The sequence below is a fragment of the Dama dama genome, chromosome 9 (assembly GCF_033118175.1).
Source record: "Dama dama isolate Ldn47 chromosome 9, ASM3311817v1, whole genome shotgun sequence".
In the NCBI taxonomy this organism is placed as follows: domain Eukaryota; kingdom Metazoa; phylum Chordata; class Mammalia; order Artiodactyla; family Cervidae; genus Dama; species Dama dama.
In genome coordinates this window covers 28,303,231-28,323,330 of record NC_083689.1, presented here as the reverse complement: position 1 = coordinate 28,323,330, position 20,100 = coordinate 28,303,231, and the positions used below count along the sequence as shown (strand labels likewise).

General features: G+C 37.2%; 1 protein-coding gene across 1 annotated transcript in view; it reads left to right on the top strand.

The window, feature by feature from the left end:
- The window catches only part of SLC27A6 (solute carrier family 27 member 6), a 71,096-nt gene that overhangs the window by 37,202 nt on the left and 13,794 nt on the right, over window positions 1-20,100 (top strand). The window contains exon 5 of the mRNA XM_061150857.1: window positions 4,835-5,029. Within this exon, the coding sequence (XP_061006840.1) occupies window positions 4,835-5,029 (195 nt within the window). The remainder of the gene's footprint in view (window positions 1-4,834; window positions 5,030-20,100) is intronic.

Below are 20,100 nucleotides of genomic sequence, written 5' to 3'. Positions count from 1 at the left end.
ATTTATGATAACATCTCCCTGGGTATTATATATTTTTCAAATAAAGTTTCCACTCCTGTGTAAACTAGTCTTTTAAAAGCTTCTGTTTCTCTTTTCCCCTCACCTCTCCATATAGGTGTATATATGTGATTTTGTGTGAGTGTATGTCAAATATAATTATATAGTTTGGTCTTGCTCCAGAGCTTCATATATTTTTATATCATTATTATAAATAAGAGAGTCATATTATTTTCATTTGTATATTTCCATGCTCATGATTTTCATCAGATAAACAAAAATCTGAATAATGTCATTGAAACTTTAGATTATATCTCAATAAACTGTAAAATAACTTTAATTTATATACCTTATATTAATCATGTCATTTGTATTTTACTCTTGGGAGTATATGCATACCAACAACAGAAGAAATATTCATTCTCTTTTTTCCCACAACACTAAATAATGAATCTGTTGACCTTTCTTCATACCCCTCAAAGCATGATCTTCTGGGTTTTCTTTTAAAGGAAAGAAAAATAGAATAAATATTTAAACACTTTAAATAAATACATATCTGAAGAGTTAAATACATGAATTTAATATTTCTAGACAAAAGTCTTATCCTAGTTTTGGTGATTTTATTTTCTATATCATTGAATGACTCTGAATGAATATTCTTATTTATTAATAGTAAGCTTATATAGCTATAGACCACACAGGTTAAAATCTATGTAATTGGGTTTGCAAACAACCTTCTTACTGGTTTTCCAGAGTGTGCCTGTTCATTTTATAATTGATGATACTTGCTAAAACTCGTCTCTTACCTGAAAAGCATCCAGGAGTCATGCCGTACGAAAGATCGTTCTCTGTTAAAGCAGAATAAATCCTAAGATTTGCAGGACTACTATTTTATATATGAAGACGGCAGTGAAAAATCCTTGAGCTGGTTCCATGCCAGGTGGGCAGTATTGGACGTGCCCACGGTTGGAGGAACCGGGACAGAATTGCTCCTCGTTGCATTTAGTGGTAGAGAAGAATCCTCTGTCTTGGAAGAAGCTACTGTGATTGAGTGACGATTTTGTTTGTTTATTCATTTTGTTTTGTTTCTCTATCAGTGGAATATTTGCCGTAAGAGTTTAAAGGCCTAAGGAAATCAGCAAGTCAGATTCTGATGAATCCACAGCCCTTGGCTCTTATTTTATTTTTTTAATTTGATTTTTATTTTATTAAACTAGTACTTTTACAATTTTTTAAAAAATGAGATAGTACTCTCAAGAGAAAATGGTACCCAATGCTGTCAATACTTGATCTCTAGAGGTAAATATATTTAATTATTTTAAGATAATTTGGTTATTATTTACTTCCATATTTCTTTTTTTTTTAATAATTTTATTTGTTTATTTATTTTTGGCTGTGCTGGGTCTCCATCGCTGCACAGGCTTTTCTCTAGCTGTGGCAAGCAGGGGATGCTCTCTAGTTGTGGTAGATGGGCTTCTCATCTCAGCGGCTTCTCTTGCGGAACATGGGCTCTCAGACACCCGGGGTTCAGTAGTTGCAGCACGTGGTCTCTGTAGTTGCGACTCCCAGGCCCTAGAGCACAGGCTCAATAACCGTGGCCCAGGGGCTCAGCTGCCCTGCGGCACGTGGGATCCTCCTGAATCAGGGATCTAGCCCATGTTCCCTGCATTGGCAGGAGGATTCTTTACCACTGAGCCACCAGAGAAGCCCCGACTTCTGTATTTCTTAATAAAACATGTATGTTACTATTTCTTGATTTTTCAGTTTTAGCTATCATCTGCTGCCCTTCCTACTCACATAGTCACTCACGCACACATATGTTTCTTCTCCCTCTGTGGCACCAATCTAATTATATTAATGTTTTAAAATATTTTGTTTTAAATATGTTTTAAAATATGTTGATGATTAGTTGTTTTCATTTTAAAAAGTCATATATAGTTTATTCATAGCTAACACACAATGTAATTAAAATATAATAATAATTTTAAGCTTTTTATTCCTGATACTAATTGACTTCTAAAGTTTTGTTTTCTAAATGCCTGTTACTAATTCATCTCAAAACTTTCCATTATAGCTGAAACTTCTAAACATGATTTAATAACACTTCAAGTATTTTTAATCAATTTTATTCATTTTCTTCTTGAAGATATTCCCCTAGGTATCATCAAAAATCAGTCATTGTCCTACCAGATGTAAATAATATTCTGATTTCTGCCTCTGCAGATTAGTTTGGCTCTGAGATCTCACCCCTTAATATTCAGGCTTGCATTGAATCTACTGTTTTCAGTAGATTCCTACACCTGAAATGGTGTCTGGTTGGGCTTCTCCAGAGAGTAAGTCTCAAGTATTTGACCAATGTGCAGAGGGCAGACTCCCAGATACATTGTCTGTATTAGGATGTCTAGGAGTGCAGCTGCTTCCTAAACAAATTTGCAACCAAGATTTCTGCCTTCCTCATGTTTTTTTGTTTGTTTCGATGCTCTGTTGACACACTCTGGAGTGTGTATTGTGTTCCCAAATGCAGGCTTAGAGTTCAAAATTATCCACTCTGCTTAGTCACATGCCTCTTATCTCTTCACTTTTCAGGTTGAGAAATTACCTTTCCCATTCTCTGTGTTCTTTAAAGTTAATAGATTAAAATCTCCTTTAAGACTGAGAAGGAACTGGGATAAAGAATGTTCATTGGGCCATTTTAAATTGTGTCAGGGACATTGTGTTCTCTATCTTATTATTATTGCTGACTTATTATTATTTCTTGTTATTTTATATTACTTTTGTAAGGATGATGGTACATCAGAGGGAATCATGGTTTTACCATGACTAAGCTGATATTATATCCTTACTATAACTTTTTAATTGAAGTATAATTAACATAAACATATTAGTTTTAGGTATGCAATATAATGATTCAGTATATTGTATGTATTGCAAATTGATCACCAATGTAAGTCTAATTAACATTCAAGACCATACATAGTTTCAAATTTTCTTTTCCTTGTGATAAGAACTTTAAGATTTACAGTGACCCTTGAATAGCATGGATTTGAACTACAAGGTCCACTTATCGCAGATTTTTTTCAGTGGTAAATATCATAGTATTACATGATCTGCTGTTGTTGAATCTGGGAATGTGGAACTGATGATACTAAGGACCAGTTAGAAGTTATGTTTGGATTTTCTTCTGCATGGCAGGTCCTTGTCCTTAATCCCTTGTTTAAGAGTCAACTCTGGTGGCTCAGACGGTAAAGCGTCTGCTTACAATGTGGGCACTCCGGGTTCAATCCCTGGGTCGGGAAGATCTCCTGGAGAAGGAAATGGCAACCCACTCCAGTATTCTTGCTTGGAAAATCCCATGGACGGAGGAACCTGGTAGGCTGCAGTCCATGGGATCACAAAGAGTCGGACATGACTGAGCAACTTCACTTTCTATTCTCTTAGCAACTTCTAAATATGCAATTCAGTATTGTTAATTATAGTCACTACGCTGTGTTGTGCATCCTCAGGACTTGCTTATTTTATGACTAGAGATTTGTACATTTTGACCCCCTTCGCCCATTTTTGCCCACTCCTTATCCTGCCCCTGGCAACCACCAATATGTTTTCTATTTAGGGTTTTGTTTTTGCTGTTGTTTGTTTGTTTGTTTTTCAGATGCCACATATATGTGAGATCATACAGTATTTATCTTTCTTTGTCTGACTTACTTCACTTAGCATAATGCTCTCAAAGTCCATCTATGTTGGTAAGATTTCATTCTTCTTTATGATGGAATAATATTCATGTGTATCTATATCACATTTTCTTCATCCATCTGTTGATGGGTATTAGGATCTTCCATGTCTTGGCTTTTGTAAATAATGCCACAGTGAATGTTTGTTATTGCTGTTGAGTAGCTCATTCACGTCTGACTCTTTGCGACCCTGTGGACTGGGGCTTTCTTGTCCTTCGCTCTCTCCTCGAATTGTGTCCATTGAGTCAGTGATGCCATCCAACCTTCTCATCCTGTGTCGCCCCCTTGTCCTCTTGCCTTCAACCTTTCCCAGCATCAGTGTCTTTTCTAATGAGTTGGCTCTTCTTATCAGGTGGCCAAAGTATTGGAGCTTCAGCTTCAGCTTCAGCATCTGTCTTTCCAATGAATATTCGGAGTTGATTTCCTTTAGGATTTACTGGTTTGATCTCCTTGCTGTCCAAGGGACTCTCAGGAGTCTTCTTCAGCACCACATTTCGAAAGTATCAATTCTTCGATGCTCAGCCTTCTTTATGATCCACCTCTCACACCCATACATGATTACTGGAAAAACCATAGCTTTGACTATATAGACCTTTGTCAGCAAAGTGTCTTTGTCTCTGCTTTTTAAAATGCTGTCCAGGTTTGTCATAGCTTTCCTTCCAAGGAGCAAGCATCTTTTAATTTCATGGCTGCAGTCACTGTTTGCAGTGATTTTGAAGCCCAAGAAAATAAAGTCTGTCACTGTTTCCATTTCTTCCCCATCTTCATGGGGTGCATTATATTGAATCACATGGTAGTTCTGTTTTTAAATTTTTGAGAAACCTCCATTCTGGTAAGGAAGAAAATATATATCAGGGAAAATAAGACTTCAGCATCTCAAATTTAGGAAGAGATTTTCCCAGATATAGGAACATAAAAGCTGTATTACTCTGGGCCAGTGTTAGCTCATTAGCTATGGGACACAGTTATGCCACGGACTTACATGAATTTTTTTACTCTTTTCCATATCCAACTTACTTCTGGATGGTTGCCATTTAAGTAATAGCAATGAAAGAAAGAATTGGGAATTGGAATTAATAAATTAAGAGGAAAATATTTTCTTCTAACAGAGGGAAGGAGAAAAGGATCATCGGGTGCGTGTGGCAGTTGGAAATGGAGCACGCAGTGATGTATGGAGAGAATTCTTAGACAGATTTGGAAATATTAAGATCTGTGAGTTTTATGGAGCTACTGAAGGAAACATTAGCTTCATGAATCACACTGGGAAAATTGGATCAGTCGGGAGAGCGAGTTTCATCCACAAAGTAAGTACAATATTTTCTTTAAAAAAGAGATATATTAAGATCTGCTAGTCTCTCCTCTAGACTTTATACTGTAACTTATAGTAAATATTATCACTTTTTTAAAAAATGCTAAGAACTCCTATAAATACCATAGTTGCCTTTAGGTAAACCATGGTGCCAAAAATTATGAAAACCTTGCCTATCTCCCATCTTTTCCCTCTGTAATATGGGGATAATGATAGTTAGTTCTTTTGTTCAGCTTTTAAATTTAATGGTAAAATGTATAAACAGCAAGCATAAGTCCTGATATATATTAATTTGATTCTTTTCATTTTCTGTGGTTTCCCTCCACAATTTCTACTGTCATTCATTTTTATATCACTCAAAAATTATATGTAGGCTTCTAATATATAGTTTCCTTAAAAACTATGCCAAGATATTACTAACATTTTAAAAGTAGCCAAGAAATTACCTTCTTAGGAGTAAAATACAGCTGATTTCTCAACAGCAACCATGGAAGAAAAAATATAGTGGACAGATACCTTCAACTTGCTTGGAGAAAATAATTATCAAATAGAATTTATATTCAAGAATAATATTTTTAAAGAATAAAAATGAAAATTTGAAATAAGCAAATCCAGAATCACAGTAGACTATTTTATCTCTTTGATAGAATATGCAAAAATTTTTTTCAATGATATAATGTATTAAATAATACAATAAAGAAACTACTTGCACTGATGAACATATATAGGACACTGCATTTCAGTTCAGTTCAGTCGCTCAGTCGTGTCTGACTCTTTGCGATCCCATGAACTGCAGCATGCCAGGCCTCCCTGTCCATCACCAACTCCCAGAGTTCACCCAAACCCATGTCCATTGAGTTGGTGATGCCATCCAACCATCTTATCCTCTGTCATCCCCTTCTCCTCCTGCCCTCAATCTTTCCCAGCAGCAGGGTCTTTTCAAATGACACTGCATTTAAAAACTGCTGAATATCCATTATTTTTAAGCATTTACAAAACATTCACAAAGGTTACAGGACCACTTAGTGAACACCAGCAAATTTCATAGGATCAAATATATATGGATTATGTTCTCTGATAACAGCTTAATTAAGATAGAAATGTTTAAAATAACAGCTAAATCTTTTCCTAAATATTTGAAAATGAAGCATCTCTAAATATCTATGAGTCGAATAAAAAATTATAATAGAAAAATAAAAATAGAAAATAATTTAAGCAGAATGATAATGAAAATGTTACATTGCAAAACTTGTGTACTCAGAGAATAACTGAAAATTAGTGAGCTAAATATCCATTTCCGTAAGTTAATTTTTAAAAATAGCTAAAACAAACTCAAAGAATATAAAAGGAAGGAAATGATAAAGAGAATAATTTAAAGAAGTAGAAAAGAAGCATTTAGTGAGTATCAAAAGAGATAAAAGTGTAATTTTTAAAAGTAAAGAAATAGATTCAAAGCTGGTATTAATTGCTCTGATATCTGAAACTTAAAGAAGGTACAAACCATTTTTATAATTATGTTCTTTGGGATTGTGAAGATCTTGTTGACATTTAAGAAATTCATGTGAATTGTGAACAAAATAATTGGTGGAATAATAAGTGCTGATATTATCAAGTATTGCATTCTTTACGGTTAGTTTTCTCAATGGATTGCACTGATTCCATTAAAAATTTGCTATTAATATTAAACATTTTTGGTGAAGCTGAATCATTCCTAAGTAATTATGTAATAGGAATACAATGAAGCTTGACTTCATTGTAATTTTCTAATATATTAAAGTCCCTGTCAGACTGTTATAATGTCCATAATACTGGAAGTTATGATTGTCTCCAGTTATATTTGGAAAAACTTCGATTTTTTTTTTTTTTTTTTTTTCAGTTTGGAAATGGAAGAAAAAAAAGTCCATAATGTCTTGTGAATTCTAGTCTTTTATCATTTCATTTGTGTGTTGTTTCATTACATAACAGGTAATCAGAAAAAAATTAGACCAGTAATTGTTTCATAATTATGTCAGGAAATTTGATAAGCGTGTCTCTCAAAAATTTAAACCTATCGGAGGATTAGTTACCCTCTCAGAAAGGAGTCAGCATCTAAAGAGAGGTAAGATGTTATAACCAAAAGAAAAAGATGAGGCAGCAGCACAAAGTTCCTGTGACCCAAATGTCCTTCTTGTGTGCTGCATTTCCTATTTATTTAAATGCATGAAGAGAGGTGTGTCCCATAAATGCCTTCAAAGCAAATAATATAAAAAATTTGATGACAGCTCAATTGAGAGGCAGCCACCTAAAAGTTGTAGACTGCCTTCTCCTTTTCTATGCCCAGTAGTTATAACTGGGAAGGAATAAACATGAAATCGAGAGAAATAAAACTGGGAAAAAAAGAAGGAAGAAAATGAATCTAAATAAAAAACTGCTAAAAAAAATATGGCTGAATATCAAAATAAGTCCCCCCAAATAGCCAGAAAGTGTTTAGAAAAATAATTTCCAATGGTTCAAAAATTTGTAATAATATTCTGTTTAAAAACAAGAGCCCAAAGGAAAGTGCAGGAAAGGCATAAATCAACAAAAGGAGTTGAAAAGTAGCCATGCTCAACCCAAAGGAGAAAAATATAAGGGAAAAATGAAAATGTTACAGACCTAAACATCACATTGAAGAACTTAAAAATAAATAAGGCTGTAAACACTACTAGTGAGCAAGATGGATGGGATTAAGGAGTCACACAAACAATATAAAGAATAAGCAAATAATAATATAAAATAAATGAAAAAGATAAAATGAAAACATAGACAATGATCTGACATGTGCTTAATTTGTGTTCTTACAGAAAAAAAACTCAAAGTGAAAAAAACTACTTGAAACCTAATAGAACAAAGCTTCCTGAAAAGAAAGATTTGAATGTTTAGCAAAAAAAGCTCATATTTCAGGGGTGGAATATATGGTACAGAATGATTATCAGAAAATATTTTCTGGTGAAATTACTGAATGTAAATTGAAGAACCATAAGCAGATACTAAGGCAGAAAAAGCAAAAGATGTACACAGTAGAGGGTGAAGATGGGAAATGGCTCAGGCATCTTTCAAAATGAAAACGTCACACCCAGTTCCCCCCAAAGGGAAAGTAATGTTTTCAGCTAAGAATGCTAGTTTAACGAAGTTGTCCTGAAAGTCCAAATGCAAAAGAGTGGCATCCTCAAACTTTTAAGAAATCAGAGAATGTAATTCCTATGTACTTACAGGAATATACTACTGCTTTATATTCACTAAATGAAAAATTCTGGTGAATATGAAGATAAAGCAGTCTTTAGAAATGAAGGAACCACCTTCTAGTAAAAGGTTTGATTGAATCCATTTAAATGTAGAAGATTTAAAACTCTTGAATTATGTTTGTAAATGGAATGTAAATGTAAATCCTGACAACATAGAAATATTTATAACTAACAAAAATAGGAATTGGGTGGGAAGAAAGAAGAAGGTATAAGTGCTAATTATCTCATCTTTCATGGTGGTAAATCCATAGATACAAAAAGTAAAGTTTGAGATTTGGTAAAAAGACTTCTTTCCTTCACATTTGTATAAACATTTTTATTGTCTTAAAGTAAGCATCTTTTGAGCTTCCCTGGTGGCTCAGACAGTAAAGAATCTTCCTGCAATGCAGAAGACCCAAATTCTATCCCTGGGTTGGGATGATTCCCTGGAGAAGGGCATGGCAACCCACTCCAGTATTCTTGCCTGGAGAATCGCATGGGGGAAGGAGCCTGGAGGGCTGCAGTCCATAGGGTTGCAAAGAGTCAGACAAGACTGAGCAACTAACACTTTCATTTTCAAGCATCTTTTAGAGACTAGGAAATTTAGCCAACTGTGAAGTTAGAAAAAAATTCACACAGGACCATCTTCACACCTGACTTCAGCTGCAATTGGGGGTCCCTAAGACCACCTTGCCTGGAAAATCCCATGGACGGAGAAGCCTGGTAGGCTGCAGTCCATGGGGTCACAGAGTCAGACACAACTGAGCGACTTCACTTTCACTTTTCACTTTCATGCATTGGAGAAGGAAATGGCAACCCACTCCAGTGTTCTTGCCTGGAGAATCCCAGGGATGGGGGAGCCTGGTGGGCTGCCATCTATGGGGTCGCACAGAGTCAGACACGACTGAAGTGACTTAGCAGCAGCAGCAAGACCACCTGTAATAATTTTTGATAATTCACTACAGAAAACTCATGAAAAGTTGATATAATAGTTACATGTATTTCCAGGTCAGGAAGCTTACCCAGTCTTGATGTCCAGAGTTTTTGGGGGGAGTGGGGGTGCTCAATCATTTAAATCTAGTTGGCTGCCTCTATGGTTAGTGTCCATCTCTTGTCCTTCAGGAGGTCAAGATGTGTGAGTACAAACCTCTGTCCTACATAACATTATTGACCTGGCTCAGAGACCCACTCTCAACAGTGTAGTTACAATCTGGCTACCCAAGGCCCTTAGGCAAATAACAATAGTACTACCCTTCATGATCTTGCAGGAGCTTAAGAGATTATCCCAGCCCTCTGGGTTGTCTCAGTGAACTGACTTTGAGTGTCCTGTTTCATGCATCAAACTTGGATAGGTGATCTTTTTCACATATGGTAATATACATGTTTCAGTGCTATTCTCTCAAATCATCCCATCCTCGTCTTCTCCCACAAGTCCAAAAGTCTGTTCTTTATATCTGTGTCTCTCTTGCTGTCTTGCATATAAGGTCATCATTACAATCTTTGTAAATTCCATATATATGCATTAATATACTGTATTGGTGTTTTTCTTTCTGACTTAATTCACTCTGTATAATAGGCTCCAGTTTCATCCACTTCATTAGAACTGATTCAAATGTGTTCTTTTTAATAACTGAATAATATTCCATTGTGTATGTACCACTACTTTCTTATCCATTCATCTGCTGATGGACACCTAGGTTGCTTCCATGTCCTAGCTATTGTCAGCAGGGCTGTGAGGAACACTGGGATACATGAGTCTCTTTCAATTCTAGTTTCCTCAGTGTGTATGCCCAGCAGTGGGATTGCTGGGTCATATGGCAGTTCTATTTTCAGTTTTTTTTTTTTTTAAGGAATCTCCACACTCTTCTCCATTATGGCTTATTAGTTTGCATTCCCATCAACAGTGTAAGAGTGTTCCCTTTCCTCCACACCCTCTCCAGCATTTACTGTTTGTAGACTTTTTGATAGCAGCCATTCTGAAATGGTACTGGCATGAGATGGTACCTCATTGTGGTTTTGATTTGCATTGCTCTGTTGATCAGTGATGTTGAGCATTTTTTCATGTGTTTGTTAGCCATCTGTATGTCTTCTTTGGAGAAATGTCTGTTTAGTTCTTTGGTCCATTTTTGGATTGGGCCATTTATTTTTCTGGTATTCAGTTGCATGAGCTGCTTGTATATTTTTGAGATTAACTCTTTGTCAGTTGCTTCATTTGCTATTATCTTCTCCCACTCTGAAGTTGTCTTTTCACCTTCTTATAGTTTCTTACATTGTGCAAAAGTTTTTAAGTTTAATTAGGTCCCATTTGTTTATTTTTGCTTTTATTTCAGTCACTCTGGGAGGTGGGTCATCGAGGATCCTGCTGTGATTTATGTCGGAGAGTGTTTTGCCTATGTTTTCCTCTAGGAGTTTTATAGTTTCTGGTCTTACATTTAGATCTTTAATCCATTTTGAGTTTATTTTTGTGTATGGTGTTAGAAAGCATTCTAGTTTCATTCTTTTACAGGCAGTTGACCAGTTTTCCCAGCACCACTTGTTAAAGAGATTGTCTTTTCTCCATTGTATAGTTTTGCCTCCTTTGTCAAAGATAAGCTGTCCATAGGTGTGTGGATTTATCTCTGGGCTTCCTATTTTGTTCCACTGATCCATATTTCTGTCTTTGTGCCAGTACCATACTGTCTTGATGACTGTAGCTTTGTAGTATAGCTTCAAGTCAGGCAGGTTGATTCCTCCAGTTCCATTCTTCTTGCTCAAGATTGCTTTGGCTATTTGAGAATTTTTGTATTTCCATACAAATTGTGAAATTATTTATTCTAGTTTGTGAAAAATGCCATTGGTAGCTTGATATGGATTGCATTGAATCTATAGATTGCTTTAGGTAGTATACTCATTTTCACTATATTGATTCTTCCAATCCATGAACATGATATATTTCTCCATCTCTTTGTGACATCTTTGATTTATTTCATCAGTGTTTTATAGTTTTCTGTATATGTCTTTTGTTTTTTAGGTAGATTTATTCCTAAGTATTTTATTCTTTTCATCACATTGGTGAATGGGATTGTTTCTTTAATTTCTCTTTATGTTTTCTCATTGTTAGTGTTTAGTAATGCAAGGGATTTCTGTGTATTAATTTTATATCCTGCAAATTTACTATATTCATTGATTAGCTCTAGTAATTTTCTGGTGGTGTCTTTAGGGTCTTCTATGTAGAGGATCATGTCATCTGCAAAAAGTGAGAGTTTTACTTCTTCTTTTCCAATATGGACTCCTTTTTATTTCTTTAACTTCTCTGATTGCTGTGGCTAAAACTTCCAAAATTATGTTAAATAGTAGTGGTGAGAGTGGACACCCTTGTCTTGTTCCTGACTTTAGGGGAAATGCTTTCAATTTTTTGCCATTGAGGATAATGTTTGCTGTGGGTTTATCATATATTTCTTTTATTATGTTGAAATATGTTCCTTCTATGCCTGCTTTCTGGAGAGTTTTTATCATAAATGGGTGTTGAATTTTGTCAAAGGCTTTCTCTGCATCTATTGAGATAATCACATGGTTTTTATCCTTAAATTTGTTAATGTGGTGTATCACATTGATTGATTTGTGAATATTGAAGAATCCTTGAATCTCTGAGATAAAGCCCAGTTGGTCATGATGTATGATCTTTTTAGTATATAGTTGGATTCTGTTTGCTAGAATTTTGTTAAGGATTTTTGCATCTATGTTCATCAGTGATATTGACCTGTAGTTTTCTTTTTTTGTGTGGCATCTTTGTCTGGTTTTGATATTTGGGTGATGGTGGCCTCATTGAATGAGTTTGGGAGTTTACCTTCCTCTGCAATTTTCTGGAAGAATTTGAGTAGCATAGTTGTTAACTCTTCTCTAACTCCATCTGGCTCTGGGCTTTTATTTGTTGGGTGATTTTTTATTACAGTTTCTATTTCCGTGCTTGTGATGGGTCTTGTAAGATTTTCTGTTTCTTTCTGATTCAGTTTTGGAAGGTTATTCTTTTCTAAGAATTTGTCCATCTCTTCCAGGTTGTCCATTTTATTGGCATATAGTTGCTGATAGTAGTCTTTTCTGATCCTTTGTATTTCTGTATTGTCTGTTGTGTGATTTCTCCATTTTCATTTCTAATTTTGTTGATTTGGTTCTTCTCCCTTTTTTTCTTGTTGAATCTGGCTAATGGTTTGTCTATTTTATACATCTTTTCAAAGAACCAGCTTTTAGTTTTGTTGATTTTTGTTATAGTCTCCTTTGTTTCTTTTTCATTTATTTCTGCCCTAATTTTTATGATTTCTTTCCTTCTACTAACCCTGGGGTTCTTCATTTCTTCTTTTTCTAATTGCTTTAGGTATAAATTTAGGTTATTTATTTGATTTTTCTCTTGTTTCTTGAGGTAAGCTTGTAATGCTATGAACCTTCCCCTTAGCACTGCTTTTACTGAATCCCATAGGTTTGGGGTTGTTATGTTTTCCTTTTCATTTGTTTCTATGCATATTTTGATTTACTTTTTGATTTCTTCCATGATTTGTTGGTTATTCAGAACCATGTTATTTAGCCTCCATATGTTTGTATTTTTAATAGTTTTTTCCTGTAGCTGACATGTAGTCTTACCACATTGTGATCAGAAAAGATGCTTGAAATGATTTCAATTTTTTTTAATTTAACAAGGTTAGATTTATGGCCCAGGATGTGATCTATCCTAGAGAATATTCTGTGTGCACTTGAGAAAAAGATGCAATTCATTGTTTTGGGGTGAAATGTCCTATAGATATCAATTAGGTCTAACTGATCCATTGTATCATTTAAAGTTTGTGTTTCCTTGCTAATTTTCTATTTGGTTGTCCTATTGGGCTATTAAAGTCTCCCATTATTATTGTGTTACTGTTAATTTCCCTTTTCATACTTTTAAGCATTTGCCTTACGTATTGAGGTGCTCCTATGTTGGGTGCATATGTATTTATAATTGTTACGTTTTCTTCTTGGATTGATCCTTTGATCATTATGTAGTGTCCTTCTTTGTCTCTTTTCACAGCCTTTATTTCAAAGTCTATTTTATCTGATATGAGTATTGCTACTTCTCCTTTCTTTTGATCTCCATCTGCGTGAAATATCTTTTTTCCAGCCCTTCACTTTCAGTTTGTATGTGTCCCTTGGTTTGAGGTGGGTCTCTTGTAGGCAGCATATATAAGGGTCTTGCTTTTGTATCCACTCAGCCAGTCTTTGTCTTTTGGTTGGGGCATTCAACCCATTTACATTTAAGGTAATTATTGGTAAGTATGATCCCATTGCCATTTACTTTGTTGTTTTGTGTTTGAGTTTATAAACCTTTTCTGTGTTTCCTATCTAGAGAAGATCATTTAGCATTTGTTGAAGAGCTGGTTTGGTGGTGCTGAATTCTCTCAGCATTTGCCTGTCTGGAAAGCTTTTGATTTCTCCTTCATATTTGAATGAGATCCTTGCTGGGTATAGTAATCTGGGTTGTAGGTTTTTCTCTTCCATGACTTTAAGTATGTCCTGACATTCCCTTCTGGCCTGAAGAGTTTCTATTGAAAGATCAGCTATTATCTTTATGGGGATCCCTGTGTGTGTTGTTTGTTGCTTTTCCCTTGCTGCTTTTAATATTTTCTCTTTGTGTTTGATCTTCATTAGTTTGATTAATATGTGTCTTGGGGTGTTTCGCCTTGGGCTTAACCTGTTTGGGACTCTCTGGGTTTCTTGGACTTGGGTGGCTATTTTCCTCCCCATTTTAGGGAAAGTGAAATGAAGTGAAAGTGAAAGTCACTCAGTCGTGTCCGACTGTTTGCGACCCCATGGACTGTAGAGACCATGGAATTCTCCAAGCCAGAATACTGGAGTGGGTAACCTTTCCCTTCTCCAGGGGATCTTCCCAACCCAGGGATCAAACCCAGGTCTCCCGCATGGCAGGTGGATTCTTTACCAGCTGAGCCAAATGGGAAGCCCAAGAATACTGGAGTGGGTAGCCTATCCCTTCTCCAGTGGATCTTCCTGACCCAGGAAATGAACCAGGGTCTCCTGCATTGCAGGCAGATTCTTTACCAACTGATCTTTGAGGGATGCCCCTATTTTAGAGAAAATACTTGATGAGATAATTTCATACTTGATGAAAAAAAAGTCTTAGGGAACTTTTTAACTATTATCACTTCAAGTATTTTCTTATGCCTTTTCTCTTTATCTTCTTCTTCTGGGACTCCTATGATTCGAATGTTGGGGTGTTTAACATTGTCCCAGAGGTCTCTGAGGTTGTCCTTATTTCTTTTCATTCTTTTTTCTGTTTTCCTCTCTGCTTCATTTATTTCCACCATTCTACCTTCCACCTCACTTATCCTATCTTCTGCCTCAGTTATTCTACTATTGGTTCCCTAGTGCTTTTGATCCCAGTTATTGCATTACTCATTATTGATTGACTCTTCATTATTTCTTCTAGGTACTTGTTAAACATTTCTTGCATCTTCTCAATCCTTGTCTCTAACCTATTTATCTGTAACTCCATTTTGTTTTCAAGACTTTGGGTCATCCTTACTATCATTCTGAATTCTTTTTCAGGTAGGCTCACTATCTCCTCCTCTTTTGTTTGGTTTGGTGGGCATTTATCATGTTCCTTTCTCTGCTGAATATTTCTCTGCCTTTTCATTTTGTTTAGATTGCTGTGTTTGGGGTGCCCTTTCTGTAGGCTGGAAGTTTGTGGTTCCTCTTTATTGTGGAGCCTGCTCCCTGTGGGTGGGGTTGGATTAGTGGCTTGTCAAGGTTTCCTGGTTAGGGGAGCTTGCATCTGTGTTCTGGTGGGTGGAGCTGGATCTCTTCTCTCTGGAGTGCAATGAAGTGTCCAGTAGTGAATTTTTGGGTGTCTGGGTTTGATGTGGCTTTGGGCAGCCTGTCTTTTAATGCTCAGGGCTGTATTCCAGCTTTGCTGGAGAATTAGCATGGTATGTCTTGCTCTGGAACTTGTTGGCTCTTGGGTGGAACTTGGTTTCAGTGTAGGTATGGAGGCTTTTGGATGTGCTCTTGTCTATTAATATTCCCTGGAATCAGGAGTTCTCTGATGTTCTCAAGTTTTGAGGTTAAGCCTCCTGCCTCTGGCTTTCAGTCTTATTCTTACAGTAGCCTCAAGACTTCTGCACCCATATAACACAGATGATAAAACATCTAGGTTAATGGTGAAACAATTCTATTCTCCACAGTGAGGGACACCCAGAGATTCACGGAGGACCAGGAGGAGAAGAGGGTGAGTCAAAAGGGGAGAGAGCAATCTAGCCAATAATCAATTCCCTATATGCTCTCCACAGTCTGAAACACCCAGAGAGATTCACAGAGTTACATAGAGAAGAGAAGAGGAAGGAGGGAGATAGAAGTGACCAGGAGGAGAAAAGGGGGGAATCAAAAGGGGAGAGACCAATCTAACCAGCAATCAGTTCCCTAAGTGTTCTCCACAGCCCAGAACACCAGAGAGATTCACAGAGTTAAGTAGAGAAGAGAAGGGGGAGGGAGGAGATAGAGGTGACCTGGGGGAGAAAAGGGAGAGTCAAAAGGGGAGCGAGCAATCAAGCCACTAATCACACTCCTAAGTGAAAATGGATACTGAAGATAAGATTCTTAAAGGTACAAAATTGGTAACAAATACCAAAAAAGCAAAAATTAATAGAGTTTAGACTCTCAAGAATGCAATATTAAAAATACAAAACAAAATCAATCACAAAATCAATAATCTAAAAATTATAAAAAATATATATATATGCAATTTGCTTTAAAAATAAGGTCTTTTTTGTAAGGTAATAGTAGGTTATAAAAATGAAAATTAAAGAAGTAATAAAGAACTTAAATTTTAAAAAATTTAAAAAGTGGTAATAGTGAAAATATATCTAGGAATTCTTTGGAGCTATTGTGGGCAGTGTGGGGTCAATTCAGTTTCAGATAGTTCCTTGTTCTAGCTTGTACTTGTTCTCAAGGTCTATAGGCCCCCTCCAATGCTTAACGGCAGTGTAGTCAATGTTAAGTGCAAGGTTTTAATCTGTACCTGTCACTTCCAGAGCAGTTCCCTCTTCTTTGTTTTAATTTGGCTTCCTCTGTTTGCAAATCTCTTTGGTGTCTAATTTCCAGTGTCTGAGGGGGCGAGGGTGGTCACTTATTTAGGCTCACTTGTTCAGTTGTGTTGTGGGGAGGGAGGAACACTGCAGGCAAATATCACTGGCATGTATGGGGAGTGCCCACAGTGTATGGACCACACTGGGTTTGCCCCAGCTTACAGCGGCGTATGCTTTCTGGGTCTACACTGATCAGGCTCCAGGGTGCTCTCCAGGGCACTGTCCACAGCGGGCCCTGCATTTCACGCACTTCCCAGGTCAAAGCCACTCAGGTTCTTGTTCTCAGGTGCTCCGCAAGGGCACAGACTCAGTTGGGCGTGCATTTTGTGCCCTTCCCAGGTTTGAGCAGCTCAGACTGAGTGCTTGGTGAGCGCACTGTCCCAGGTGGGCCGTGCGTCTTACCCACCTCCCCAGTCCTGGCCGCTTGGTTTCCCGGGTGCGCTGCGAGAGCATCATCTCAGGTGTGCTGTGTATCTCCTCTGGGGAGTTGATATAGGGCTGCGACCCTTCTGGCAGATGTCAACCATCCAAGATCCCAGGAAGACATGGTTAGCAACTGAGAGCCTGCTCACAGTTTGGTGGAGGGTGCTGGTCTCTGGTCTCTGGAGCTGAGATTGGAGCAGCCCCTTCCCTTCAGGCTCTGGCTGCCGCCTGCCTGCCTCTCTGCCTCCGGCGCGGGGGAGGGGCCTGGACGCAGCCGGCTTGCTCTCCTGTTTTTTCGCTCGACCCTTTGTGAGTGGGCCAGGCTGTGAGTTAGAGCCTTTTTTAGGTCAGGTCCTCTCTCTCTTTCTCTTTTTTTTCCTCTCTGGCACTCCCGCAGTTTGGGCTGCTATCTCACATTAGCTCCCTCAGATTGTCCGCAGGGCATTCAGGCCTGGTCCTTACCCTAAGAATTGATGATGCCACCCACACCTCCCTGTCCAGTCCCTGCTGGCTGGTGGCAGATGCGAGCATCTGGGCTACTTCTAGACTGCTGGGAGTTGCGGTTAGGCGCCTATTCTGTGGGCTTCTTTTTTTTTATTTATTCCTCCCAGTTATGTTGCCCTCTGAGATTTCAAAACTCTCCACAGACCTGCCTGTGAGAGGGTCTCCTACTGTTTGGAAACTTCTCCTTCACGACTCCCTCCCCAGGTCGGGTCTCCTTCCGTAACTCTGTTGTCTCTCTGTTGTCGTTTATATTTTGTCCTTCCTCCTTTCAAAGAGAATGGGCTGCCTTTCTGGATGCCTGGTGTGCTCCGCCAGCATTCAGAAGTTGTTTTGTGGAAGTTGCTCAGCATTCAAATGATCTTTTGATCAATTTGTGGGGGAGAAAGTAAACTCCCCATCCTATTCCTCTGCCCTCTTAGGACCTTCCCTCACAAGTGATTATTTTTTAAATATAACTCTGTCAACCAATCAGAACTATGCTGTTGCACCTAGAAATATGTATTCATAATGGACCAACTCTATATAATATTACATGTTACTATATATAAATATATATTTATAACAGATGAGAAGTTTACATTTGTGTGTGTAGGATAAATGAGCTTGTAATGTACAGGTTTAGGCAATGTGGTATAATGTTGAGGCCAAACATCCCAAATTGGAATCACTGTACCTAGGGACTTAATTCTAGCTCTGCCACTTACATGACTTTTTGACTTTGACAAGTCACTTTCTCTGGATTCAAAGTATACTCATGTATTAATAGAGGCAATAATTTTTGTGTTCCCTTTCCAACTTCTGAATTTACAAATTTGAATATGCAGAAGCATACAGGTGTAGGAACTCTAAGGGCCAGTGTGCATAGCCACACGGGTGAGTGCCACACAGTTCTGGGGACCCATTTGCCTAGACAGTTACAAATGAGACCCCCTGAAGCTGTGTTCTAGACATGCATACCTCTTCCTATACGTACACCTGTATGTATACATTCACGAGATATTAAAATGCGGCATCTACTTTTTATTTGTGTTGTTATAACAACCATTTTTGTAACCTTGTGGGACCTCTTGAAGGTAAAGAAAAAAAAGTAGAAATCCTTATAGCTGAGACTTAATACTCTGATCCAGGCTACTTCTAGAAGATGCTATGATATATTTAAATTTCATTTGTATTATAAAATTACTTGATTTCTGACCATAAAGTCCCCTGTATCCAATAAGGAGTGCACTGACAGTGATTTGATGCAGAATGAATCTCACTCATGCATGTGGTTGCCAAATTAATCTCAAAGAAATAAAGTTAAAGCTGATATTACCAGTTGCTGGGCAAATTTTTCAAGATATAAAGCATGATAAAACAGGTAAAACAGGAGAGAGAAAGATGGGTAATAAACAGAGTTCTGTTCTTGTTTGGCCAAAATGACAAATGCAGTTCTGGAGTTTCTGGAATCTTTCTTCTTACCAGTTATTAGGAAGTGGCCAGTCTCTTGTTATGCCAATTAAAGACAAAAACCAACAAGATGCAAGCTTGCATTGTAACAAGAATCTTTATGTCTAGAGTAACAATATATTTTGCTTTGCTGTCTCTTTCATTGGTCCCCATCTTAAAACAGGATAATATTAGCTTCTACCTCATAGTGTGTTTAATGATTAAAAGCTCTTTGCACAGTGACTGGAAAACAGTAAGTACTCAGTTGCTATTAGTTGCTCTCATTTGTATTTACTTGAGATTCATTAGCTCATTTGAATTGTGATTGTGGTCACATGTTGATTATCCAGAGATAGTGGTGTTTAGTCTTTGATAGCAAATAGTATTGTCACATTTATCTCATTGATCTTATCCATCTTTTCTCCTTTGTTCTATGTTTGTTCATTTCTCTCTTCTTCCTCATGCTCCTCCTCCTTCTCTCTTGCTCTCTTTTATTTGTCCTTCCTAATTTTTTTTTTTTTTTTTTACTTTATTACCTTCGTTTTAGTTTACTGTGTGCTGGTTCAGCTTAATAAGATTGCTTTTTTTAGTTGATTGGGAAAACCTCAATTTTCTTATGTATGACATGAGGGAACTGGATTGAACCAACCTGCAGTTCTCGCCCAGGGTCAGATTTTGAGGCTCTGTGAATCTGTATGATACAGTAATATGAATGTTTCAGGAGCAGAGGAGAAGGAAATATGGAGAATCAAGGAGAGATGTTCAACTAGCTTGTTTCCTGGTGTGATAAGTGTGTTCCAAAAAATTCCCATCTTACACAATAGTGTGCAGAAGTGCTGAGGGTTAGTTTAAAGACATTAAAGTGAAAGACTGGGGAAAAGGTCTAGGTAAATGACAAAAACAGTACTTTCAAGGCATCTAATCCCTTCTCAGAGGATGATAAATTAAAATATACAGCAAAATCCTTGCATTCACATAGTATCTATTTTGTTGTTGTTTAGTCATTAAGTTGTGTCTGACTTTTTGCAACCCTATGGACTATGGCCTGCCAGGCTCCTCTGTCCATGGAATTTCCCAGGCAAGAAGACTAGAGTGAGTTGCCATTTCCTTCTCCAGGGTATCTTCCCAGTTTACATTTTAGTTCTATTAAAATTTCCATTTCAAAGAATGTTTTGAAAGATGGCAAAAAAGAGAAGGCAAGAAAGTGGTCCTCTTAACTGTAGTTAGCAAAGTATGTGATTTAGTGCATGGATTGCTTCCTGGTATTCATTCAAGATTAAAACTAGTAAAACTTTTCTAAGGTAACATGCAACATAAAAGAAGTGAAAGTGAAAGCCAGTACAGGAGTGCTGGTTACTAACAACTTC